General features: G+C 47.8%; 1 protein-coding gene across 4 annotated transcripts in view; it reads right to left on the bottom strand.

The window, feature by feature from the left end:
* Window positions 1-126: 126 nt before the first annotated feature.
* The window catches only part of GLCE (glucuronic acid epimerase), a 40923-nt gene continuing 13457 nt past the window's right edge, over window positions 127-27592 (bottom strand). For 3 of the 4 annotated variants that reach the window (XM_026040593.1, XM_026040596.1, XM_026040594.1), the window contains exons 2-4: window positions 9626-10137; window positions 6273-6518; window positions 127-3203 (exon numbers count right to left, since the gene is read on the bottom strand). In XM_026040593.1, the coding sequence (XP_025896378.1) occupies window positions 2179-3203; window positions 6273-6518; window positions 9626-10124 (1770 nt within the window). In that variant the 5' untranslated portion in view covers window positions 10125-10137 and the 3' untranslated portion in view covers window positions 127-2178. Of the gene's footprint in view, window positions 3204-6272; window positions 6519-9625; window positions 10138-27592 lie in introns of those variants that run through there. The other variant, XM_026040595.1, reaches the window with a different exon arrangement.

Genomic DNA, 27592 nt, shown 5'->3' with positions numbered 1-27592 from the left:
GCACGGCCCATGCACTCACCCGCACAGGGGCCAGCAGCCAGCAAGCGGCACAGGAAACAGCCCACGGCGGCCTCGAGATTAAAAAAAAGATTTATTTTACAATTTTATAAAGCAGCTTTACATTAAGCACAAATGTTGATCCATTTACTTTGTATATAAACATAGTAGAACCTTTCCCTCTGCAAAAAGTCACGTCTCGCTGTATATAAAACTAACGCGCACATTGTGCTTAAACTGCAAAGTCTGTACAGCTTTACAAAGGACTACCCTTCACAAGGGCATCCGGTAAACAATTTATTGCATATTTAACACATGGTGTATACCCCACATGTAAAAAAAAAAAGAGAAATAATAAAGTAGAAAAAATAAAGTACAATTACACAGCGAATGATAATAGCAGCTTTCGGTGAATGTGTGGCAGGAGGGCCAAGGGAAAGCGCACGGCCACGTCTCGGAGTTGTGCTTGTGTCGGTGGTTGCATACGGCCCCGGCCCTGCACGCGCTGCAGGACGCACGGCGCGGGGACACGGGGTGACACCTCGGTCGCTTTGAGCACCGAGGAGCGAAGGAATTAAGAGATGAGCGAATCCAGCGAAGCTACGGGCAGCAGTGTCCAAAAATCCTCTTCCACCACCAAATTCTATTAAAAAGCAAAATATAGGAGAAAATCCACCCACTAATTCTCTTCATCCCACAGCCCCTGGTGGCGGGCTGCTTTGATTTACACTTGTGCGAAGGGCAACAGGAAAGCAAGCAGGGTGTTCAGGACAGGACGCTCCGGCTGACGCTGCCAACTGACGCGTCTGGCCAAGGTCCCCCCAGCTCCTGGGCTGGTTCCATCAAAAACACGGAAAAACCAGCCCTGCTCTTCAGCTGTCCTTAAAACAAGAGGAAATGCGGCCTCATTAAGGCACTGGTACTGTCTCCTGGGCAATACCCAAATATTCACGGAATCAAAAACGGGCAAAAAACGAGGAAAGATGCAGGAAAACGCCGCCTGTGGTGGCAGGAAGGACCGGTCACTAGTGGGAAGGACGTGGGCACGTGCGGGTGCGGAAACAAGGTGTCTGGAGCTAACTTTGGTATTGAAACTTCTCCTGTGGCATTCACTTCCCACATGAGCCGGTACAATCGTCTCACGTGTTTGCAAAGGTCAAGTAATTACAAAGCTGTCTCATATATCTGCAAGAACGAAAAAGAGGCATCTAAAAGAAGAAAAAATGCACAATGCGTTTTGGCCACGTGCCCGGCTTTTCTGCGGCTTGGATGGACCTTGACCTCAGTACGGACATCTGGAACTTAAGCCACGCCTAGAACATAAAGCCACACCTGGAACATATAACATGTAATAGGATCGGTGGGGAAATGAGGAAGAAAGGAARGGAAAAAGGGAATCCCTGTCCCCGGGTCCTTGGTGAACACTGGAGCGTTGGGGATGGAGCAGCCCCTGGGGGTGAAGAGGCCACGGCTCCGGCGGGAATGGCAGCGGGGGCTGCGGCGTCGGGGATGGAAATTCCGGATGGGAATTCTCCGCGGGAATTCGCGGGCTTTGTGCGGTGTTGTGCTTACCCAGCGGGAGCGCGAAGCCTCCGCGCGCGCGGGCGGGCGGGCGGCCTCCCCTTCACACAGCTTCCAAGGAAACAAACGTTAAGGATTTCTATATATAGGACTAAAAAAATCGTGTGTTTTTTTYCTTCTTCCACCTCAAGAAAAGAATCCCTATAAAAAGAAACGCCTTTAAAAAGATACACGGTCCAGAACCCAGGCTACAGGTAAACACACAGCGACTGCATCACACCTCGGGGTCGTTACGCTGCTCCCAACACACGAACACGTGAAGCTCCATCTTAAAAGAGGCCACACACTAACTTTCCAGGCAGGTGCTGGGCATTAGAGGCCGGTATGGCTTCTGCAAGGATTTTCCTACAAAAAGGAAAAGGAAAAACATCCCCGGACTCGGGGGCACAAACGGACGCGGCTTCTTGTGGCTAATTCTGCAGCGGGACACGGTGGGCGAGGGGCAGACGCTGCCGGGATGGGACCCTGCTCCCCATCCCGCCTGGGAGCCCCCAGTATTCTCACTCTGGAATGCAATTACTTGGAGGGAGGGAGTTTTTAAGGACCACTTCATTGCAACAGTCAAACTCAGCACGCCGTCTTTGAGGCTTAAACGCGGTCTTAGTTGTGCTTGGCCCTGCCGCCGCGCAGGTAGCTCTTCCAGCGCTTGACGAACTCCTTGAAGAGGGGCGAGTCGTCGATGGTGCTGAGCAGCTGCAGCTGGTTGATGTGGGTCGTGTGGTAGTCCCAGCGCGCCAGGTTGGGCGCCGTGCCCAGCATGAAGTGCCGCAGGTCGTAGATGGTGCCCGAGCCGGTGTCGTAGAGGGGCAGCATGGCCTTGAGCGACTCCATGCCCCGCTCGTAGAGCAGCCTGGCCTCCTTGCCCAGCTTCTCGCCCGCCGTCTCCTTGAGGTCGTAGAGCCCGATGAGCGAGTACATGAAGCCGTTGAGCACGAAGGAGCTGGGCGACGTGGGGTACTCCTCGTACCAGTCGTGGCGGCCCATGAAGAGCGCCCTGACGCCGCGCGCCTCGGCGGGGAGCTTGTAGGGCGCCGTGGCGCGCAGCGCGGCGCCCAGGAACGCCTGCTCCTTGGTGAGCAGGTAGGCCCGCACGAGCGTGGACATGGCCTGCCCCTGCGCCATGGCCGAGTACCAGCCGGGCTCGAGCGCCTTGAAGCCTTCCCCAAGCTTCCGCGTCACCATGATGGGCCAGCCGCCCTTCTCGTCCTGGTTGCGCACCAGCCAGCGGCTGGCGGCGAAGAAGGCCGCCATGTGCGCCGTGGCCGAGATGGTGACGTTGTCCAGGAGGCCCTTGCCCTTGGCCACGAGGCGCACCACCCTCTTGGGCATGATCTTGGTCTGCTTCACGGCCTTGGTGTTGGAGAGGCCGACGCCTTTGCGCAGGTCGGTGAGCAGGTCCCGCGTGACGGTGCTCCAAGCGGTGCGCGGCCCGATGCCGTAGTAGACGTCGCGCTCCTTGAAGGCGATGAGCTGCGTGTTGGACACGTAGTGCACGGTGAAGAGCTGGTTCCTCTCCGTCGTCTCGAGAACCACCGAAATGCTCCCGTTCGTGATGAATTTGAGGTCGAAGGAAATAATAAAATCTCTAGTGTTGCCAAGCTGCAGAGATACCCCGTCGGTATTTTCTGTAAAAGAAACAAAAATCACCTTGTTCAGTGGCAAAACRTTTTGTTTGTTTTGTTTTATAAAGATTATGACACAGAGTGCAACTTCTGTAACAACCAGGTCAGCAGATAAAATCCAAATACTTCAAGGGTAGCCAGGCAAGAATTCAAACATTCTCTCTTCTTTTTCACTCCTTTTTGATATCTATTATTCCCTAACTATAAAACCCATTTGGTGAGCCAAGGCCAACTCTTGGGGCACCAAGAATCCTGGTGCAGGCAGGTGATCGCTGTGGSTTTTGGAGGTCTTTGGAAGCTCTAAGTGCATCCAGCCTGGAGAAGACCAACAGGGATCTTGCTGCTGGAGCACAGGGATGGGATGGGGCACAGCCCATAAGCTGCAAGAACTAAAAACTCTGGACACTGYTAGAGGGTGGAATCCACAGTAAGGGTGGTCAAGCGTGGTGGGATCTCCAGCCCTGGAGATGCACAAAGTCCAGCTTAGCGAGGGGACGAGGATGGGCCTGCCCTGGTGGAGGTGGCCGTCACCCTCCAAGGTCCCCACCAGCCTAAGGACTCTGCAGCCCAACGCCAGCTAATTCCACTTCAACTTTCTAGCAAAAAAAAAAARKYMAAAAAAAAATCATCTATCATTTTTAGGGATGAATACGGCTCGGTTGAGTCATTTACGATCTTCAGAAACACGGTCAGAGAAACACGTGAACAGTATTTAACATCTTAAACGTCATTTGGGCTCCCAAAGGAAGACAAGCGGGCACAGAGAAGGACTTCAGCACTTGGCCCACGGTGGGTGCCGAGCCAGCCGGGATTTCACCGGGCACGCGGGCTGCTCCGGGCGCCGCGGCGGCTGCTCCAGTTCAAAATAGAAAACGGAGAATTTCGCTTGACAGAAAAAAACCCACCACGGTGCCACCGTAGCAGTCACACCTCTAAATACAGCAGCGCTTCAAGCAGGAGAGCCAGGAGAGCAAAGAAACAACTATTTAGAAAACTACTGGGGCTAACACTAAAATCTATCACTTTTTATTTCCCAGCCTGACAGTTCTAGAAAAATAGCTCACTGATTAGTTAAACGGGGAGGGCGAAGAATAGGGAAAGATCAACATGTTGAAGTATTTATTAACCTCTCTGTGGGCAAGACTCAGTTTGTTTAATCAAAAAAAAAAAAAAATGGAATAAAGCTCCCAGGCAATACCACATAATGAAATCCAATGTTCTCTCTCAGGCTAGATTTTAAAATGGGAAAGCAACTCCACCCCAAAAAGCCCGACACCGGCAGATCAAAGGGCTAATTAGTTTGCAAGGCTGCGTGCAAATCCTGCCGCTTTGAAGGCACACAGGGGCGATAAACATTTAAAGATAGTCGGTTTGAATTAACGGCTTTTCATAGACTGAAATTCTCCTGTGTGAGCAATTGTTTCCTTGCTGCTCTTTCTCGGTGTGTGAAAAATCCCATAAATATTTCTGCGTGCCACAGACGAGTTATGGTCAGCTTTTGTCCCAAAGCCGAGGCTTTTCCCCACCTCCCAAACGAACCTACAGCATTTTGCATCAGGACCATTTCCACATTTCACACTGTGCAAGTCCATTCCACAATATCTATTGTTTTGACTGAATGTCATGTTTCTGAAAGTAAAAGCTTCGGCTCCTTTGAGTGTTGGAGATMTGCTTGTGAAGCGGCCGAGCACTTTGCAGCACAACACTTGCGCCTGAAAGTGAAAAGTCTAATAAAAAAAATGCTCTAATTAAAAAAAAAAATGCTCAAAATTCCCGTAAAATGTTTTACACTTTCTTGTAAATAAATGCTCATATGATAACCTATTGAATTATATTAAAGAAAAGGCTTGAAGAACCAGAAGAAAACTGAAGACTGCCTGTTGTTTGCACTGCCTTAAGCACCTATAAATCCATTACTTAAGGCCATCTAAGAGGAGTGGATGCAAAGTACGGCCTTCAAGCTCTGAAGATTACTCTGCCATCAATAAAGGATGAGGGCAGAATACATAACAGATCTYTTAGCCTTCCCTCTCCCTGTATTTATCTACTGCAAAGACACAAGCCTGTTCGACAATTTTCTCCCCAGAGACCCAGGCCTAAGGTGCCAACTGAAAATTACTTCATTGTCTTTTTAAGTAATGGGCTCATTAATTCTAATGGGTATTGATTGCAGAAAAATACATTGCGTCCTTATTAATGAGCCTGTCCTAGCCCAAAGGAAACTCTTGCATAAAATAATGAATTTCTCAAAATAAACCTCTGGGAAGTACGAGGCAGAGGATGGTACATTCTAGGGGTGGCAGGAAAGCGCAGCTGCAGCGGGTTGGGATGCGAGAGGAGCTCATGGCCTTCACGGTGCATTTGTAGCTGCTCCATCTCTAAGTTGCTCCCTGCCCGAGGCAACTCGGGTGACCGAAACCGATCCACACGGTTTGCAAAAATCACTTCTTCCCAATAAAAAGGGACTGGGAGAGCAACGTGCTAGACATGCTCGAGGCTGAAAGCAGAGCTGGTTTGTCCAGACTGGCTCATACCATATGGGGGGCACTCCAGGCTTCAGAGACGGTTAATTTCTTGGGCTCTGTTGATCTAGGTTAATTTTTTGGGCTCTGTTGATCTAGGTTAATTTTTTGGGCTCTATTGATCTAGGTTAATTTTTTGGGCTCTATTGATCTAGGTTAATTTTTTGGGCTCTTTTCATACTAGATGATCTCCAGAGGTCCCTTCCAACCTTAACCATCCTGTGATTCTATWGCGAGGTGGATGCTAAGAGATGCTGAGACACTCGGGCAATGCAACTCCTGTGCTGAACTGCCCTGTCCTCCACACGTCCCTTTGTGCATTGGCCTCTTCCAGCCCAAGAGCGAGGTTTTAAAAACAGCAGCTGGGAGGAAGCAGAAGCCAAGGAAAGGATCAGACGGGCAGCAAGGAGGGGACGTTCTCAGGTGATGCTCAAGGATGAGAAATCACACAGGACAAACACACATTAATCCCGGAAAGTTAAAGCTCCCCTGATGCCACCTGTGCAAATTAACAGGAATGGTTTAGCAGTTTGTATTTGCAGTGACCCACCTGGAGCAATAAACTGTTTAACATTAGTGAACTTGGATTTATCATAGACTGTTGCGAGGGAGCAGCCTTTTGGGACAGTCCAGTCCGCGGACYTGCTGCTTTTGTCCTTGTCCTCGGCGGTTTCGTACACCTCTACGTGAGGTGGTTTCTCGGTCAGGTTTTTACTGTAGTGACTTAACCCATACTGTGCAATCTGGATTGGGTAGAAATACCCTTGAGGTCCCCACTGCGTGGACAGCGGTACACCTGCAAGAAAGAGGGAAAAAAGAATTTAAAAAAAAAAAAAAAAGTATTTAGCAGAACACTTAAAAAACGAAATATAGKGCTTGCGGCACTGCACTCCTCCTCCTCCACAGCCCAAACTCCTGCTCAAAGCACAGACTGCTGCGAATTCACAGAACCATGGAATGGCTGAGGTTGGAAGAGATCCCTAGGGCTCCCCCAGCGCAGCCCCTGCTCCACAGGGACACCCGGAGCACGGGGCAGCCGGTCCATCCCGGCGCGCTGGCAGATCTGCAGAGCAGGAGCCTCCGCAGCCTCCCTGGCAGCCTGGGCCGGGGCTGGGCACCCTCCCACCAAACAAGCTCTTCCTCACGGGCACGTGGAGCTGCCCGGGTTGTAAGTTGCGTTTCAACTTATACCCATCCATAACCATTTGCTCCAAGACCCAAGCGAGCAGAGGTGAACGGCACAGGAGCCCTGACCACGGTCCTCCATCCACATGTACTGGGGACCRTTTGCTGAAGCATCATCCTCGTCCCAAACACATTTCAAGTGCCTTAATAGACTTGCCTCCCCCTACCCCGGAGACCACTATATCTCCAAATGAGCTCCTTAATGCCARTCTTTGCAAATGAAGTGCAGGGGCCACTCCTAGATTTTGGCCAGGGCTACCTGGGGCTAAAGCAGCAATTCACGTGGCACCCACAAACCCGCTCCGATCATTGCAATTCCTGAGGAGCAAGGCAAGGTGGCCCCCCATGTCCCCTTCCCTGCCCCACGAGCGAGCAGCCTCYAGAACGGCTCCTCTCCCTGCTCTCATTCGGGGCTCGGGATCAGCTCATGTCTGCAGCCGCCAAGGATAGCCCCTGGAGCTCCAGCCTTGCACTGGATTCAACCAGGAAGGTCACAGTGTTTTCCGTAGCCTGAGGGATTTTCCACGCAGAACTCGTAGCGTGAGCTCAGGTAACGTCACAGATTAAACTCCCAAATTCCATGAGGAGAAATGGGAAAGATGCACGCATGGAAAATCTCCCAACTCCCAGCCTCTGTCCTGCCTTCCTCCCAAGGAGTCCCAGCAGGTACAACCTTGGATTCCGAATTAAAACCTGGCAAACTGCACATGGCACCAACGGCTGCGTAGGAAAGGAAGACCCATGCTAAGGAAGAGCAATCTTCATACATACCCCCTCATACACACAAAGAGCAAACGTGCAATACTTCGGATACGGATAAAAACAGAATCCTCTCCAYGCCCTAGATTTTATTTGGAGCAAATTCCCAACCTCTAAGTGTAAAACCAAAGGGAAAATACAGCAGCGTGACCCTCTCGCAGGCAACCAAGGATGTTTTGTGCTGCAAACCTTTGCCCAACGAAAGAAAGGTTAACATGAGAATATGCGAGTTGGCAGCTGCCCCATTTCCCCCGCGGGCAATGTCAAGCTCAGAAACCCAAACTGCCTGAAACCTGGTGCAGCAACAAGATTAAACGAAATGTGAAAAGATAAGTTTTCGCACATAATTCCATGCTTCATTTTGCTAATAAATATTTCGCATGGAGATGTGATTCTGTTCTTTTCTGAAGAGAAAACCATCCTGCGAAAGGCTTAAGTGTCAGTATTATGTGACCCCTGGAAGCCGGATTCCTCATTAATGCTACACGTTCTCCGTGAAGGACGTGCACGTCGAGACTGAAAGATGCAAAAAGCAAAACGGCTCTAAGAGCTTCCCTTGAAATACACGCAAGATGTCAAGATTGAACTCCCCAGGTCGGAAACACAACGCAACACATTAACCTTGCAGGAGGAGAGGTGAAAACAGAACACGAGGCTTGTCCTCGTGTTGCAAAGTGAGAACCTCCGGGCCTGGRAGGATGCAAGGCAGGAATCTAAAAYTTTCTGGGAATGGGTTTTAGGATTAACCCCCCTCCCATGGGCTGCAGCTATCTCCCCTGTGAGGCCTGTTTAAGAGATGTCAATGATTCTCTTGCCTTTATAGCACCTACACTCACATTTCAGTGCAAGCAGAGACCGCAGACCGTGTCCTGGTCCTGCATTATCTCATAGCAGACCCAGGCCTCTTGCTCAAGAATGCCACAAGTCTTGCAAGGAGTCCAAGCGCAAGGGACGCTCCGCACAACTCCAACACTTAACACAAAAACTGGTAGTGCTTCCAGGCCTAGCTCCAACTGCCCCCGAYCCAGTGAGAAAAACACGAAATCTCCCCCTGATATCAACGAAGGAGGCACTGATTGCTGTTTTGGACACTTTCGAGTCCTATTTGATCGGCRCTGGCTCTAGCCACAAAACCAGCCATCTGTCCCCGAGCGGACAGACGTGTGAGAAGGCAGCGAATTCTGAAGCACTGATAGAAAGTGCTGAAAAGCCCAAGGTTGTGAGAGCCACCTCAACGCCCTCGTTTAACCAGCAGCCACCCAGAGCACCGGAGAGCGAGCGGCTCCTTTCAAACTCCGCGGAGGGATCCGGAGCGAGAGGGACTCACTGGGTGACACCCAAGGTGAAAAGCAAAAAGGTGATGAGCAATATAAGAACACRCAAGAACGATCGCCATACCTGCGTGCTTGGTCTTTTATGCGAATCCTTAGACAAACTCATTGCACTAATTGTCCCAGCCTTCTCAAGGAGGACTATAGGATGGGAAGAGTTTGTACCAAYACTGCAGAGCACCACCAATCACCGAGATGCACAAAGATTCACGTATTCTAATACACCAAATGAAAGCTCTTTAATTTACGAGTGTCSGTGTCATGTTCTATAATGGTCTTATAAAGGCATTAATTTTTTACTACGCAACCCAACAAGAATTTTCTGCTATTAAACCTCCGCTAAGAGGCGGCAAGACCTCATGTGCTAATTGCTGCCTGCATTATTGCCAAAAGGGCCAACTAGAAAGGTCTTGCCGCGCCTCAGCCTGGCCGGGGCCGAGGGGAAGGAGCTGCGGTGGCTTTTGGGGTTCACAGCCGGCTCCCCGCGCTCCCCTCGCGTGCACGGAGCGGCACGAGGCTGCAGAGGACGAGCGCGGCGGGGAGCCCACGTCAGAGCCCCCCGGCCCCTCCAGCGGCGAGCGCGGCCCCGCAGCGGCGTTTCAACGGCAAAGAAAGATTTGGGACAAACCTTCAACGCCGCTGATGCACTTCACCCTGTCCCGCACCTCGACGTTGTAGCCCTCGAAGGACATGAACACCCCGTCCGGGTGGTACGGGGCTCTCTGTGTGTACACTTTGGAGTAGCTATGAGAGAATTCAAACCTGTCATAACCATCGTACTGCGCAATTTTCCCRTAAACCTCAAAGTATTTCTCTACCCAGCTGAACGGCAGGAAGATCTCGTTGCCTTCCCTCCTCCCTTTAATGGTGTGTTCGTCATTGATCAGACAGTCAATCTCCTCGTACTTGGGCCCGGGGGGCCTCTGGAAGCCCCCCACGACCGGCGGGGCTCTCTGCTGCTCCTGGGGCGAAGCCTCCTCGCTGTGGGGGCGCGGGGGCTCCCCGGCGGCCGCGCGCCCCGCGCTCTCCGTGGAGCATTTGTTCCAGAGCAGCACCGTGACGAGCGTGAAGAGGGCGCAGATGACGATGAGCGTCTTGTAGTTGACCCGGGCTGCGAGGCAGCGCATATTCACACCATACCTGCAAGACAGCAAGAGGGGAGACGGCGTTAGGGCGGCACGCGGCTCGGCCAGGCGCCCGGCTCGCCTCCGTTCCCACCCGGGGCTTGGGAAAAGCACCACGGAGGCACCTCGGAGGGGAAAGCGCATCTTTGTTCCCAACTTTCCTTCCTTCCCGCCCCGGTTCCGCGAGATCCGGGGAGCAGCGGCGGGATCGGCCCCGCTCGGCAAATATAAAGGTGAGAAATTGCAGCAGTCGCAGGGCCACGTTCACCTAAATTAAACACAAATTAAAGCCCGGAGGCGCTCGGCCCAGCAGGGAAGGGCAAACAAGGTCTCCCCGTGCCCGCCCAGCAGCGACGGCGCAGTTTAATTAATAACTCACAGAGCCCAAACCATTTGGGCTCCTACATAAAAAGGGATAAGGACATATATATATAGAGAGAGATTTTAACACCCAGTCGCAAGCTCTGAATTCTTTTTTGTACATGGGATTAAGCCCAAGCCCTGGATTAGTCTGGGATGTTCCGACACCTCAAGCGCATTCCTGGAAAGCGGCTCCTCTTTGGAGCGGGCAATGGAGCAACGGGCTCCGTGCAAGCCTGACCTCGCAGCGGGGCCAACGCCACACAAAACTCTTTAAAACCTCTGGGAAAAAGGCCTGGGAAACCCCAGGACAATCCCTCGGGACAAGCCTGCTCCCGAAGCACTGCGCTCTCTTTGCAAGGCACCGCTTGTTTTGCGGGAAAGGCCCTCAAAGCGCCGTCACCAGCACCGAGCTGGCACCAATACAAAATATTTCACTGTTTTGGGTCCTCCCRGTGCAATATTTCACCGCTTTGTACCTTCCACCTGCACCATGTACATGGGAGAGCCGAACGCGAGCGCTCCAAGCCCAGCCTGCTCCGTGCCCGCCGAGGTTGCCCGGTGCCGTTGCCAGCCCCACCGCAGAGCATTTACAGGGATTTCYACCCAAAGTTCCCCTCTTTCCACCCTCTTTCTTCAACGAGGAAATGAATGATCTCTCCCTGGCTTTATGCCTCCGTACTGTAAGCACCAGCTGGCTCTTTCAAAMCGGACTTTAGAAGATAAGTGTGCTATTTTCTAAAAGCCCAGTTTACTACAAGCTTTTAGCGAATATAAATTTATATATAATTGTATTTTTTACGGAAACGCTACCAGAAGAATAAATCCAATTTTCCGCATCAGCAGATAATTTTTAGTGATGATGCTTTGGGGATGACCCCGATAAATACGCCCTGCTCTTTTCATCCAGAAGGATAACTCACTTTTAAATGGAGAATAACATTTCTGACACGCTTCACCCCTACCTATAAAACTCCCTTAAAATTAATTAAAGCATCTGGGTGATCAGGGGACGGGGAGAGCGAAGGGGGAAGCAAACGGCTCCGTTACCCTGTGCCTGCTCCTGCGTGRTCTGCAGACAGACCTGGGCATACTATCCCATTGCTGTGGAGAGCTGCAGGGTACTCCAGCCTTTTCTATTTTATTTATTATTTTATTTATTTTCTATTCATTATTTTATATTTATTAGAAYTTAGCTTATTYGGGTTTTCTGCTGCTTGAAAGGGCAGAGAGGTTGGARCAGCGCAAGGCTGCACAGGCTGCAGAGAAGCAGAGCATTTCCCAAGCAGCAGCACGTTAAATCTCTCCAGCCACCAAAAAGAAGAATAAAGGATCTAGAAATTGAGGCTTATCGCAAGTTAAATGGATAGATGGGTTTTATTCAACTGTGGGGAAAAAAATACCAGAATTGCAATAGTGGAAAGATGGAATTTAAACCTGCAAGGGGACTGTGTTAAATTGGTTTATTCCCCTGCTACTGCTATAAAAAGGATTTCATCAAACAATGCTTAAAAGATTTAAGGAGTGCAGCGACAGAAAGTATTTTTAAGGTGTGAAGAAATAGATCCATGACATCCATATTTGTTTTTCCCTTTGTTTTGCTGGAAGTTATAAATAATCTCTCTAAGGCTGTGCATTGAGATCTCACACCCAAATAAAGTCACTCCTCATCCCCCAAGTAAAATTGGGATTATAGCTTTTAAACTGTAAAGACTTCTCAGAAGTCAGTAATTAAATAAATTTTTGGCAATGTTAAACTACTACTTTGGACTACAGAACTCACTAACATAGCAATGTCCTGCTTTCGCTTGCAGCCCCAATTCTTTAGCTTTTTACTAACTTCTAAAATTATTTAAATCTGATAATTCGGCAGTCCCCAAACTAGCGGTCACCAGTCTGAAAGTGTGAATATATCCGTGGTGGCCAAGGGAAAACTGAGCCCGCAAACAGGTCGTTTTTGTTGTGATGGAAGAGACTGGCGTGCAGCAAAGGTATCAAGAGGATGCCAAACAGCAGTCACAATTTCTATGTCTCCCAGAATAACGAGCATGCAAATAATCTATAAGTTAAAACTCGTTTCACTATAGATCACTTGATCATATTCTACTTAAAATGCAATAAAATACCACTGCTTACAGAAGGAGCAGCTCCTGTGAACTGCATCCAGAAAAGGGCTGCAATTACAGAAACCTGTTTTGCCAATTCCAGTGAGGTGCCACTTTCTAAAACACGGGTTTTAATGAAAAGAACAAGCGGGTTAAATAAAATCTCCTTGCTCCTRCTAGAGGCCTTCATTATGCCTGGAAACCAAGCAAGTCCCGCTCTGCCCTGCCCTGAGTTAGGACTCAACCTGTCCAGCTGCACATGGGAGGATGACAGCATTAGCTCCGGGACTCGCTTCTTAAATAACACTATTTGCTCTGATATTTATATCATCGAAAGATAAATAGATAAAATAAATAGATAAAATAAACACATAAGTCTGGCTTTTTGAATTGCAAAATGCATTGGACACCTTAAAAATAAAAATTTAAGTTGAGGCCATTGTCAGGTTTCCATGTACTGAAGAAGGAAAATCAGCACACAAGTTCCTACAAGTTTTTACCAATTCCAGCAATAATGCACTTCAAGCAGCCACGCGAGACCTCCGTGCCCTCCTCCTGATCCTCTCTCATGGAGAATTTCGTCCCGCCCAAGGCCAGCGGCAGCCTGAGCAGCCCAGCTCTCGGCTTCATCACCCCAACTCCTCAGCGTTGCAACCAACTGAGCAAGTGCCACCAAGGCTGGCATCTCTTATCTCCTATATAACTTACACTGAGTTATTCCATAGTAAAAATGCCACCTTTGATAGTGCTGCTGTAACAGCTATTGCATTTAAAGCTGCAGCAGGACTCTTCCCTTCTGCAAATTCTGAGGCTATAGCACTAATTTTTAAGCTAAAGAGTTAAGACGTCTTCTCAGTCTTCAATACATATAAAATACCAAACGTTCTGTAAATACCCTTTTCATACCAGTTTGAGGAGCCCTGGGGAGCAGGGGGAAAAAACAAATCCAAGAAGAAAAATCTAGAAACAGAGGCAGAAAACCTGGCACTGGTTCATTCTTAGCAGAATCTACACTTTTACTAAGCGGCACCGTTTTGTTCAAYCCCTCTTCAGAAATTCCAGCATCCAGTAAATTCAGCACACACAAATCCTGCAAAACGCTGACCAAAACCCTTAGCTCTGTGTTCCTGGCGCACCCTCAACACAGAACCCGGTTATTACCTCATAAATTCCCTGTGATTTGATATGTGGCACGGAGGGCACTGCGGGGGCCGGGATGCTCCCGCCAGCTCCTGCTCTCACCCATCCGAGGCGTTAATACAACCCTGACAGCTTCCCCGTACGAGCTGTTCCCAGGCACATTTGCCACTAAAGCCGCAAGGTTACAAAGCTATTTCTCTCTTTACTGAACTTGAAAAATTCATGACAAAGAGGCAGATGAGGAGAGGTTTTGTTAATGGACCCGTAATAGCTCCTCTTCCAGGGCTGCAGCGGCTGCAGAGCCTCCGACGGGCGGTCGGATAAGAAATTCTCGATTAAACCCTAGCAAAAAGCCCATCAAAGGAGCTGCGAATTTTTTTATTTACTGGGAAAATAAACGTTGCTTCCATTTCGAGGTAAATCCTGAGGTTTTTATTCAGGCAGCAGGCATTTTTGCATGGTCAGCAGTGAGTGCCCAAGGCAGAAGTCCTGGAGCATGGGACGTCTCYCCCGTGGTGTAACCCAGGATTTAGGCCATCACTTTGCACACTGTTCAAATTTTCAGGGATTTTCTCTCAGAACAGGCACAGGAGAGGCTGCTCCAGCCGGGAGGACRCCGAAGGCTCCGACCAGCATCATCCTCCGGCTCCCCGGCGCCTATGGAAGCCCCTTCCAACAAAAACACCAACTTGCTTATTTTTTTGGATTATATAACATGAATGACGAGACTAAAAGGTATTTTGTTATGTAGAACAGAGAGTTAGGACGCGGAAAAATATTTCCTGCTTGGGATTATTTGAGATTTGGGTGTAACCGAGTTAAATCTTCCTATTCTTTGCTGTGGATATATGTGACAGTCTCAGTACAGGTCGCTGAGAAACAGAGGTAAAAAGTGGAAGACATTAGAGTGGTGACTCTGGCATATGGAGACTCCAGTCATAATTTTTGCCTAGGGATGATGCTTTTTACCCATTGTAGAGCTTTTAAAATAAAKAAAKAAATAAATTTATAAATAGAAGWTTTGGAGCTTTCTCACTAGCTCCCGAAGGTCTCTGGGGACATTTCTCATCCGTGCCTAGTGCTTCAGTGACAGCAGGGTCACTACACAGACAAAAAAAAGAAACCCCAAAACACCCCAAAACACCAAAAAAGTCTTCCTGCTCCACACACACGCACAAAATACCTTTCCACTGAGCTAATCAGCTGGCAATGCATCAAAATCCTCACATTTAAACCCGTGTTTTTAATCCAAGCTGCCAGTGGGACCGTGGAGGTGCTGGAACGTTGCAGGGCTCCGGCCCCGTTTGCTCTGCAGGAAGACGGGCACTATTTTAACTGGAGAAAAGGGATTTCTGGTGAATAGTGATAAGGCACCTATTTGCTTTGAAGCTGCTCTGCCAAGCTAAGCTATTTAGTACAGAGGGGAAAACAGAACAGCGGCTGCCTGAGCTGCGCTACGCTCCGTATTTAAGGAAAATATACAGTGCACAAGCTAGCAGCCAAATAAAGCAACGAGACCAGAACTCCCAGCTATATCCTGTTCAAAAAGTTAAACCAAGTTACTTGCACAATAAAACCCGAGCAGAAAGSGTTGCCTGCTTCCTGGCCATTTCACAGAGCAAAATATTGCTTAGGTTGGTCATTCCTGCTGCGCAATAGGAAATGCACCCCGAAGAACGCCACGATTATTTTTTAATAGCGTGGAAAATTAAAATTCTTTCGATAACTGTAAAGAATGCCACAAGAAATTCTGATGCTTTGCCAATGCTTAACTCATGCCCTAATATGAGATATTTATGAGTTATTAAAGCTTCCTGACAGCTCTGCATTTCCCAGACACGTTTTACCTGCCCTGACATCCCCCAGACGCATACAAACTACCACGGCGATTTTGCAGGATGCAACACTTGGGTGGAAAATCCTAAAGATACCCCAGTTATAAATACAATTTACTAGAATTAGGTTAACCTGTGAATACTGTTTTTACTGGTCAATTCTAATTTCTAGTATTTTAGGGATATTTCATTTGTATCAAGCTTATAGTCAGCTGCTRCTTTAATATATAGGGCACAGCCAAGATCTCTTTAAAATTCCTAGTTTTCCTTTTGTGCTGGGAAACCTTAATATCGCCCAAATAGAGATGAAGGTATCTGCAATAATAGAATCGAGACTAAAAGAGCCATCGTGGAAACTGGAAAATGCAGATCTTAATCTTGCCAGATTTAGTTCTGGCAGYCTCCCGTGTTCCCTCTGTGCATTTTAGACAAGAAGCATCTAAAATGTACAGTGAAGAACTAGGAAAATATTAAGTGAAGGGACAGACTCCAAGGGTTAATCCTACASTTTTCCAGAGCAATTGGAGCCTAATACATACGTTTGCAACGACACGTGTTATCAGAAGGGTCTTTCTCAATTCAAGTTGATGAAAAAAGTCAAAAGACCTCTCTATGGAAACCTATGTAATAATTTTGCATTAGAAATTGAAATTTGAACCCAATTTCCGTGTCAGACACCCAGAAGACCATTCCTGCAGCCACACAGATCCTCCAAACGGGCTGCACGGGACCCGGATCCTCCCCACGGGACCGTCCTGTGCTCAGTCTGGGCACAACCACATTCCTCTGCACACAGGCCAGTTAATTCAAGCGAGAGCAGCTATTCCCCCAGATAAGAGCAGGATTTTACGGCACGCAGGCATTCGACTCTCACTCAACCGGGAATGTGTTAGCAGCTAAAATTACCAAGGAGTCAACCCTGTCTCTAGGCAGAGCAATGGAGGGGGGTTATTTTCCCCTCTTGCAAAGCTCTGATTTTGCATCAGGGCTTCACAGATCAAAACATCTGCAATTTCAAATTCCCCCCATCTGTCACACGTGAACAAAGCATTAAATAACCCAGCACACCCCAAAGCATCACTTTTAYAGATGCAAAGCAGCAAACGTTGCTTGAGGAAGCTGCATCTGGATGTAAGAAGGTCATGACTGGAAGCACTAAAGGCTGGAGCTGTCCACAGCAGTGGTGGGACCTTCCTGGCTGGAAATCATCAAGGCTAGTCAAGAAATAAGGCCCTGCTTTCAATAGCACGTGATCTTCAGCAGCCTCTTCCAGTCGCGACTCTTCTGTAAGTCTATGGCAAGATGCACAACTTGATGAATTTAATAGAAAATGCAAGAATTTTCTATGTCAGCCTTCCAAAGGCTGACATAAGCATTGGTCTTCTTTTTCAACTCCTGCAGAGACTAAATTTTAATAAGCATTCATCAGGCTGTATTAATTAAAAAAAAGGAAAAAAGAAAACTAGCATAGCTCAGAGCATTATTGTAATCTAAACAAGACGGAAATTAATTTAAGGCACTCGCTTGCCTTGCCCTGCACATGATGAGCTGGTTTCCTCGCGGTTCCTCAGCTTGCACCCACAGTGCAGGGCAGTCCCTGCCGCTAAGAGGGCCCTCAGGCACCAGAACGACAGTCCTGGGGTGGCTTTGTTCTCTGCTACACGTACCACAGCATTTTCCTACAAAACTCTGCAGATTAAGTTACTTGTATATCACACTTCCATGCCACATCAGGAACAACAGTTAGCAGGAGCTGCTGCTGCAATGACGAGTCCATTTATTGTACAGTCTAACAAATCTCCTTGCTTTCCAGAAGGATTAAGCTATTAAACCCCTCACTAACGGCACAAACAGTAACTCCAAAGTCTAGCAGCTGCTTACGAATGCGCTACAAGGCCTTTCCCCAGCTATCAAGTATTATATCGTTACTACCAAGATTAACAAAGCGAAGGATGGAGCGGTTTCATCAGCCTCCCTTACGTTTTGGCTTTGCAACTACTGCTGTAAATACCCTAACGAGTCTCCAGGCAGCGGCATGAAGGGTGCAACGAGCACCCCAGGAGCAGCCTTGCACCCATGGCAGGAGCTGGGTTCCTTCCTTGCATGGAAAAATAGAGCAGGCTGGTCCTGCTCGCTTTGAAACACCTTCATGGCACGGTGCTATGCTGTAATTCAGACCAGCTCAGCTGCCTCTGCTACCTTATTCACATTATTATTATATTTACATGTATCATATTTATTTATATTTATTTACATTTATATTATTTTATATTATTTACATTTATATTATTTGATATTTATTTATATTTACATGGGAACTTCAGGAACTTCCCCTGAATGACAGTGTAAATCCTTCTCAGCAAGCAGAAGAGCATCTACATAAAACTCCTGAGGATGGAAGGGAAGAGGCTGTTTGTAGCTATACGTAGAGCATCTGCTCCATGGCATATCACCCGTCTGGATGGGAAGAACAAGCCACAGGATTCACGTTCCTATGAATCACTATCAACTTCTCATTCCGAGCCGTCTCATTCAGAGCCCTAAGGAGGGACAGACTTCATGCCAAGCCAAGGAATATCAGACCACAAAGAAAAGGAAGGAGCAATGCTTAAAAAACAATCGGATAGCGGATGCTTGCTGAGTAACGATGGAAAATGCCTGGCTAGGTATTGCATTGGGTGCAGGGACGTGGAGGTAGATGTGCCATGGGATCGGAGCTGCTGGGAACTGCTGCCCTTTCCATGAGGCCTTTCCAGGGCCTCCACGTCTACAGGAGAGGCAGGAGGGAAGGGGAGAGGGACAAGAATTAGAAGAGGAAGGAGCACTCGGCTAAGGGCAGCCTCTGAAAAGTGACCTGCAAGTGCATCAGGAAGAGACAGAAAAAAAAACCCTTGCCACTAACAAATTCTAAATTCATGCTAKTTATGAGAGAAGAAAAACTTTTCAAGCCACAAATGCATGATTTTCCAGTATAATTTCAGGATGCACATTTAAAAATATAATTAATAATAATAATAATAATAATGATAAAGTGTTTAGGGTGTGCAAGCCACAGCACAGAGCCGCAGGCACAGACAGGAGGCTGCACTTCTCAGCAAACCACGCCGCGGCTTCAACAAGAAGCAGCAGCAACAGAAGATCCCGCCAATGTTTTTCACCATCGCTTCCCATTTCCCCTGCCTTASCAGGGACACTTCAACGGCACCTCGTGACTTGTGCCTTAGCAAGCACATCGTGCGACAAGCAGCTTCTCTCCCCGCAAAGCCGCCCATGCAGGCGGCTGCCGCCCGCTTCCCCTGCTCTGCTTCCCTAAGGGATCGGGGACAGCTGGAGGCGTCCAGCAGCCAAGAAAGCACGTGTTTCCTTCATTCTGGGAGGAAAAAAAAGGATTTACATGTTTTGCTCTAAGCATATGGTCAGACTTTTACTGGAACAGAAAATCTTTTACCCCTACGGCAATTTTTGCCGAACTGCGTTATACCGAGGAACAATTTTTACCACCCACAAGCCCCAAGTTCATTTTGTGCTTTTATCTGCTCCCTCTTAGGCTCCCTTTAAGAACTTGCACTAAAAAAATGCTAATTTCAAATACGAACACCACCTCACAGCAGCATGGATGTTTTTGTGGCCATCTCTAGCAAACTTGCAGGGATTTCTCTATCAGAATCACAGARTCATCATTTTAAAGTGGTTTTTCCAAGAAGTGTCTTCCAAGAGCACCGCTACTTCCACTGGTGTCCTCTTAGAAAACAAAACAGAAAGTGCTGGTCCTCTTAGCACATAATGAACAATATTTGCAAAGGCTGAACCTCAATATCAACAAAGGAGCTAAGCACCAAGGTGAAGTTTTGCATTTGTGCTATTTTGAGCAGCAAACATGAAGGGTAGGAAAATCCACCCGGACSGTCCTGCTCCCCAGCATGCACCCAAGGAAACGCCAGGATTCCCGATCCACAGGAAAGCTCGGGCTGGCCCCAGGAACATGAGAACGATGCTCCCATAAAACAGCACACGCATCCGTGTCCTCCGCGCTGGCCTTTCCGGGGATTGGTCTATGAGAAAAATTTGCAAAATGCCCAAAGGCAAACACATACGTACCATTTAGCAGCACCAAATCCCGGGATAAGGAGGACGGAGCGAGGCGGAACGGCGGCCGCTCTCCGTGTCTGGAGAGAGGGAGCGTGCTTCTCTCCCTTAATCCTTCAAATCAAGCTCTGTCTGGCACTTCATCCTCCCAATAACAATCTGTCCCAGCAGAGTTTATGTTTAGACTCTGGCATTAACCCCGGCAAATGTGTTTGGAAACCTTCTGTTTCCATCTTTTTCTAGTATTCAGCACGCCAGAGATTAGGAGGGAGCAGGAGAGCCGGGTARGAAGGACGTGGAGGAGGAACCACGTATCCCTATGCAGAAAATCCAACACAGAGGCTGGATTTTCCCAGCTTTTCCCAGCCCGGAGTCACGGCACACCAGGATGGGGATGCGGCTCTTCCCCAGCTGAAATCCTTTTTTTCCCACAGCACTCACTATTAGAAAGGGTCCATAATTGTGCTGAAATGAGAATATTATTCCTCAGTGCTCCGTAACATTTGGCGCCAGGCACGGGAGGCCGCATTGAGACAGGCTGCACAGAGCCACTAGCGAAGCCGCTCTTGGAAAGTCGCTTTTTGTGCTGGGGCAAAACACGCCTGCTTAGGATGGCACCTTTCCCACTTGCAYTTAAGAATTTAGGTTAACCTACGCCTTACCCTCCCTGCCAAAGCCCTAAATAACTGATTTAAGCTGTTGAATGGGTGGAAATCATGCAGAAAGCGAGCAGCCTTTGCAGAGGGCAAGTGCCATGGGCAGGACGACAGCCCAGCAAGAAGCCACCCCATGGTGCCCGTTAGCCCCCCATTAACCTGCAGCAGATCCCAGTTACCACATGGGGATGATCCCAGCCCAAGCATCACAGGAAAACCAAGTTAAAAGTTTACATGAAAAGCTAATTCAAGTTCAGCCTAAACGCAGCCTATATAAGGAACGGTTCACTTCTGGAAGAAGAGATTAAAGGAGAATATTTCCCACACTGGTGGGAGCCCTTCAGGACTCGGCACCCGCATCATGGAGCCTCTCCGGGTTCCCGCTGCCACCTTCTCCCCATGGGAAGCAGCCGACTCCAGCTGGGAMCGCGCTCCGCAGGGAGCTCGGGCAGCTGCACGCATTGCTTCTCCCGGGTGAGAAAAGGCAGGATGAAGTAATTCCAAATTTCTGAGGCACAGCAGAGCCATTGCATCATCTCCGTCTGGGGAGAACAAGCTTTTGATACAACGGCTGCGTTTCTAACACCCTTTCCACCCCGGGAATCGGGGATGGGGACGCCTGCTCCTTCTTGCATCRCGCAGGGGAGGCAACACCCTGCTCCCAACAGGGATTTGCAGTCAACCTCAATCCGGAGGGAACTGCTAAACATCTTTAGTACCAAACCAGATTTTAGCCAGATTTTCTTTTTCCTGGTGCAATACGGCAGATTATGATCTTACAAGAGGATTCTGCCACTGCAGCAGCRCTCTGCTTCCTGCCACGTCCGAGCACGGAGAGCTGCTGTCCTTGCAAAGCCACGTCCCTGCTTTCCTCCCCGGTGCCAGTCCCGTGCAAAACAGCAGCTAACRTCTACAAATATCATCATGCAAAGGGCACGGACAACAGATACTTCGTGCATTTCAAGGCAAATGAGTGGCAGCAGAATAACCTCTGTCCTAGCACGCAAAGGCTGGGTTTAGTCTGTGGTTGCACAATGGTTTCCGCCTCCTCCATGGGCTTTATTTAGGTGGATCGAGTTCAGCTGGGTGTTGCTCCCAGCTGGAATTTTTGCAGGAGGATCYGGCTCGGCCACTGTTTCACACCCCAGGCACATCCCGCCCAGGRTTATTGCTTGGGCTCCTGCAAACCCAGCATGTGGCATGCAGAGCACTGCAGGGTCGACCTTGAAACTCCCCTGCTTTTTAAAATACCACCTACTTTTAAAAGGAAAGGAGTGGGGATGAGCATGGGAAGCCCCTTTCCCTGGAGTCCCAGGGCTCCAGGTGCTCTGTCCTCTCCCTGGGCAGGCAGGAACCTGCCTGAAGATCAGTCACTCTGGAGAAAGAAAGCTGGGGGRAAAAAAAAAAGTAAATAAGTAAAAAAAAAAATCAGCATGTGCTTTTTAACCGTCTAGCTCCTGAGCTTCATTTATTGGGATTTTCTATTGACTTGCAGGGAAGTTGGTGACCACACGGTGGGGTTTGGTGGTGGAAGCAGCGTCAGCACTGCAGGCGGCCAACTCCAGCTGCAAGAGGGAAACCCGGCCGCACATTCCCACMAAACACTCCAGCAGGTGCCACCAAATCCCTGGAAAAGCACCTAATAGTGCCAGGGAATGGGACACCTTCGTGGAAAACGCCCCGTGTAAATCCTCAGGGATTTACCCACCGCTTTTATACACGACTCCATTGAGGAAAACAACTACCATTGCCATGAAACAAGCAGAACAGAAGCGTTCTGCACACCCAGTTGTCCCCCTGCAAAAAGTGGCAATTGCATCCCACTTCCCCATCACTTTAGGCAAGAAGGAAAAAAAGATCTGCAATAGATGCGTGGTCTTTGATCACGGCACGGAGATTGAATCTAATGGACTGTAAACCAGCAACCTCTCCTGTGCCAATAAATTATGTATGAATATGTATTCATACATCAAACACGTATAAAGCAGTGGGACAGTGAGTCAGAACAGCCAGAAAAATCATTCTTTTCTTTTCCAAAATAGGTTAAGTCATTACCATTTGATGCATTCGTTTCTGTTGCTACAGAAATTGAGCGCTGCAGTTTACGTGGTTTTTTCCAAGGCTGGAGCTGATGTTTCTATTTTAACCGAGCTGCTGTGAAACATCAAGGAGCCCCTTTCTTCCTCTCCCCGCCAAGGCAGGTAGGGTCTCTGCCTCTGTCCCCACTGCTTCTGAGCAAGGAAGACTTCTTTTCAAAGCAAAATGTACAAAGGAGGAGGATGTGAGCGAGTTAACTACAGGAGGAGAGGCATTTAAAGCTTTAATGAAAGCCTTCTTGTTAAGGAAGCAGTTTAACTCAGAAATCCTGCATTAAAAAAAAAAAAAAAAAAAAGGAAAGGAAAAGGCGTCTCCCAAACTATCTTCACATGCAAAACTTGCATTTGCAAGGGAAAAAAAAAAAATGAAGTTTTCACAATGGATTTGAACAGGACTAGCTCTGTGGGCACGCATGTGCTTAGCCGAGGGCAGCGTGGGGACCTGCCACGTGTCACTGACGGCAACCCGGCTGCTCGCGAGCAAACAGATCCTCTCCTTGCCCAAAAACACAGGTTTTCCAATGGCAAAACACGATGTCTGGGGCACTGGAMAAAAAACAGAACGCACTCTGAAATATTCTTTATATTCTCTCAGCAGCTCTCATGCAGGCACTCCTACAGCAAGGACACASGCTGTCAGTATTTGGACTGAGCAGAAAGCTCAGAAAATGGTTACACAAACTGCAGCCTTTTGGGGTTTTTGTTTTTATTTAAAAAACACCCCTCACACACCCCCTCCTCTCCACATACACCTTGCTAAATCATTAACTCCTKGAGGGAGGAGGCAGGAGAGACTCATTAACTGTCACACTCTGATCTGAACCAATTTGACTCCCATTTTTTCAAGGAGCTTTCCCTGGTAAAACAGGAGCGACCCCATTTTGCAGCAGGGACTCCTGAAGTGCTCGCCTAAATTCAGATTTATTTTTAAAAGAAATTCGCCCTATTTTTACCGATGCCTTCATTAGTGCAAATAACTCCTTTGCTGTGCAAATAACAGGAGAAAAAYAATAATAATCAATATATATATAAAAAAATGTATGAGTAGTCCTAGTTTTAAACTAGGAGTAGAAAACCTGCATGTCTTGAATCCCCCTTTTGCTTATGTAACGTGTTATGTGAGCTCCTGTGGATTCACAGTGAACACCAGCACTATTAGTTATATCCCAGAATACCAAAAAACCCTCAATCTCACTCAGGARATATTCCTGAGAGCAGAAGCTTCTCTCTAGCTGTTCCACTAATTCTTCYGCTAAAGTCTAAGTGTTTTAGACTTAGTTTCAGTCTAAGTGCTTTGTTGCAGTGGAGGAAGAACCACAAGGAAAATACCTTTACCAAAAACAGAACAAAATAAAGTTGCTTTGGCTTGGGCTTCCTCTATTAAGCGAGCTTAAAGAAACCTTCTCTTTATGATGATTCTCCCAGCACTTAGCAAGGGATATTTCATTGGGATTAATGAAAAAAAAGATAAAGTGGGATGTTAATCGACTTCTGGCTGCTTTATGAAAGACTCCTTCATTAGGAGCTCCAAATTTCCAAGACTAGGAAATCCCTGGACAGGAAACAAGGAAGTCCTCAAAGAGCAAGGACAGCCTCGCGGGGAGGCTGCATCCATCCTCATCCCCACATATCACTGCCCTTATGGGCCAGTTATCCTCTCCTACAGTCAGGCCATTAATCTAATAAAAATATATTAAGACAAATGCCTCGAGACTGACAATGATACTACACTTAATCGTTAATCTTGACCATATAACATCRCCACCGGCCAAAGAGCTATTAAGATAAGGCCGTTAAATCACTCCACAGATGGAGCCCATCAAGCCACTGTAAAGCCCATTTATTAGCAAAATACTCTAAAGCATTTCTGAAAATCTACAGCGGCTCATTTGGGATGTATTTAATATTTGTCGCAATTTTATTGTCAAGTTATTTTTTGACAAGTTTCTACTATTCATGATAGATCTGCCATTGACAAAAGGAGCACTTCAAGCATAAGTAGGATTTTTGTTCTGTTGTCTTTTTTTTTTTTAAATGAGCAATTGGCAGCAGAATTACCCCCAAAAAATCTGCAAATGTGCAAAGATTCAGTTATGCAATTAAATACTGACAATAGTTGGGCTGATTATACGCTTTATGCTGACCACATTCAGCAACAGGCGCTGCAGTGAAAGGCTGCTCACACAGACGAGATGAAAGGACTCATCCCATCTCTGTGCTAGCATCTCTGCTCAAAATTTAAATAAAAATAAGAATTTTCAACGCAAACGTTTTATGTTAATACATAAGCATTTGCTATTCTTCCAGATGTTTAAAGAGCAAATGCAAATCGAGCAATTTTGGCTGCTTTCCTAGCAATATGGGTAATATCCAGAAAAGACAGTGCCTGGAAGATGCCATGGAAAGACCAGAATTCCTGGTTGCTTCTGTCTTCAGCATCACTGTCACCACAGAAGCCGGAGGCTCCCGAGATCCCTTCCAGTTTCCCACAGGATGCCGGGTCCTTCCCCTGCATTTTGCAGTTGGCAAAAGCTGCACGTCCATTAAATACACTCTGGCCRCCAAAAATATTTTTTTACCGGATATGCCACTTTTGTGGGTGCATTTATTGCAAACTTACTACTTGCAACACTCTCAGCCTGGTAGATCCATGGGTTGGTGCAAGATTCATTAACCGGGTGATCTTCATATCTACCTGGTTTCTAGTTTTTGGGTACTTGCAGAGAAAAAGAGARGACTCCCAATTACAGAAGAACAGCAACATCTTTGTCAGAAAACAGCAAGCAATTAAACCTCTTCTACACATGGAAACATGTATTAAAGCTAATTATTGCRTATCAGTCAATGCAATTACGACTCAAACCCAATACAGTCCATGTAATTAATTAGCACCAGCAGAAACCTTCTAATTCAACTAAAACACYGCATCAAAACCACTCCCTTGCAGCACCAGCAAGTCCTACTACTACTTTGGTCTCATTTAAGGAGCAGTTGGCCAAAGAGAAGAGTGATGGGGTTTTTTTTTTCCCCTCCTGATATCAACAGTTGGAGTGACGTTAAGCTAATTATTGAGTCACCTTAATTAAGGCGCCTATAGTGGGATGAGGGCCTGCATAGCCCAGCCAGAGCAAAGGGACTCGGTGCTCCAGAATTCCCTATAATCCACTGCTCCAAGGAAGAACATCTGATCGGGGCACATCCAATCCTCAGCTCCCACAGGCTTCTTAATGCACAAAACTGAGGGAAAGAAAAGGTATTTTTTTCCTTTTGCAATTCTTACCAGCCGAGCTTTCTATCGTGCCCCCAGACACAACCTTCACCACAGAAAACCTGTTCACAGAACTCAGGCTGAAAGATAACAACAGCACGGGCAGGGTGCTGTTGTGCAGCCTTCCCTCGGCTATTATGCTAGATCCATGTGGATTTGTCCTGCCTGGCGTTTTCCAGAGACATCCTGCCAGAGCAGGAACAATAGGGAGATAATTTATAGCTGCAGCAGCTCCACCCTTCCCCACACAGAGAGCATTAACTCTTCGGGCAGGGCATAAACAGTGACAGAGCTCAAACTTACCTACCGCAGCCGAGACGCATTATTTATATATTTATATATWTATAAAATAAATTTAAAAAGTATTTAGAAAGAGGATATGCAGGAGTGCATGTGTGCAAGACAAAAAATACCATTTTGCAGCAAATTTCAGAATAATTAGTGTTATTTAAGTGAGGTGCTTTCACCCTCCTTCCACACTGCTCGGCAAAACCAGGCTCTCCTGTGCAGTGCGCAGCCCGGAGATACCTCCAGATACCTGTTGGAGCCCTCAGTGTCTCTGAGCCTGCAATCTAGCATCATTACCCGTCACTAACACACCGTGGCCCAATAAATCTGGGCTTAACACACATGTAGTCACTCATTTCAAGGGGGCACAAAGCGGAGCCGAGCACCTTTCTGCCATCTGCTTGGAGAGCCTAATTCCCACCTTGGGTACTAAAATACGGTGATGTGACATTTGCATTGCAGTGCTTGGACGTGGCCCGGAGGCAGCGCCAGCCTCCGCAGGGACAGARGGCACAAAAACAGGGCGGATTTGCTGAAATTTGCCCAAACAAGCCCGTCTTTCAGCAAAGCTCCTCGCTGGAGCGGCGGCTCTGGAYGTGCCAATGCAGACCCCGTCGGGGGCATAAAACAACAGGGGGAAGGGAAGGCTTAGCCATGTATTTCGAGCACGGGAAGTAGGTCATTTCCTTAACGAAACCCTTAATGGACTTAGTGTCACCATCTCCTCCCACGCGGCCAGGCGAGTCCAGAGCTCCACGGTGGCCACGCAYGGCACCAGCCCCAGAAACGAAGCTCGCCCTCGATTCCCAGCTCCCAAACTGACCTTTTCAGGTTTCTCCGCGGAGTTTCTAGTTGGAAAAACAGCTGAAGTCTTAATTAACACAAAGCAGGGATGCAGGGAAAAGTCTCTTCCGTGGTGCAGAGCCTCTGCACCCAGCTGCGTGATACTGGGCGCCTGGCAGAGCTGATTTTAAATGATTTCAATGGGTGCTGTGGATGCGCAGGCTCTGATATTTAAACTATGTGATGGATCAAACAACTCGCAAAGACTTCAGCCTAATTATCACAGCTGAACTGCTGCCACTGAAGCATAAGCAGAGGAAAAGATCAACACAGAATTATTACAGAAAAAGCTTATTTAATAGCTAGCTCTGGAAAGATCAATTGAGGCCATCAAAAAGGATAAAAAGACTCACGGAAAAGCATCTGCCTGAAAAAAAAAAAATCACCAGAAATGTCTTCTGTGCTTTGAAGGGGCCACAATTATCTGGAGAAGCTTCGGGAGGGAGGAACCAGCACCAAAATGCAGAGACCTGAGCCTGGCATCTACTTTATTTACCATGAAGACGCACATTTACCATGTCCAGGAGCATGATGCTTCTCTCTGTAGTAACTTTAGACCTTTACTGATAAATGAGACTAGTGAACAGTGAGGCAAAACACCCCTTTCTTCCACAAATATTTTAAAAGTTTCTTTATTTAAAGTTCTTCACTCAGTGCCCCCAACCTTCAAAACCAAACCCAGAAATTTCTTCCAACGTTCCTGCCATTCCCCGGCACAGGAGCGGGCAGAGCACCCCACTSCTTTCCATATGAACAGATTCCATACCATTTAAAACATATCAACCGCAAAAGCA

This window comes from Nothoprocta perdicaria, unplaced genomic scaffold (genome assembly GCF_003342845.1).
Source record: "Nothoprocta perdicaria isolate Ctin4 unplaced genomic scaffold, notPer1 scaffold_26, whole genome shotgun sequence".
NCBI classification, from domain to species: Eukaryota; Metazoa; Chordata; class Aves; order Tinamiformes; family Tinamidae; genus Nothoprocta; species Nothoprocta perdicaria.
The sequence above is the reverse complement of the archived record's forward strand: the minus strand, read 5'-3'. Positions and strand labels throughout refer to the sequence as shown.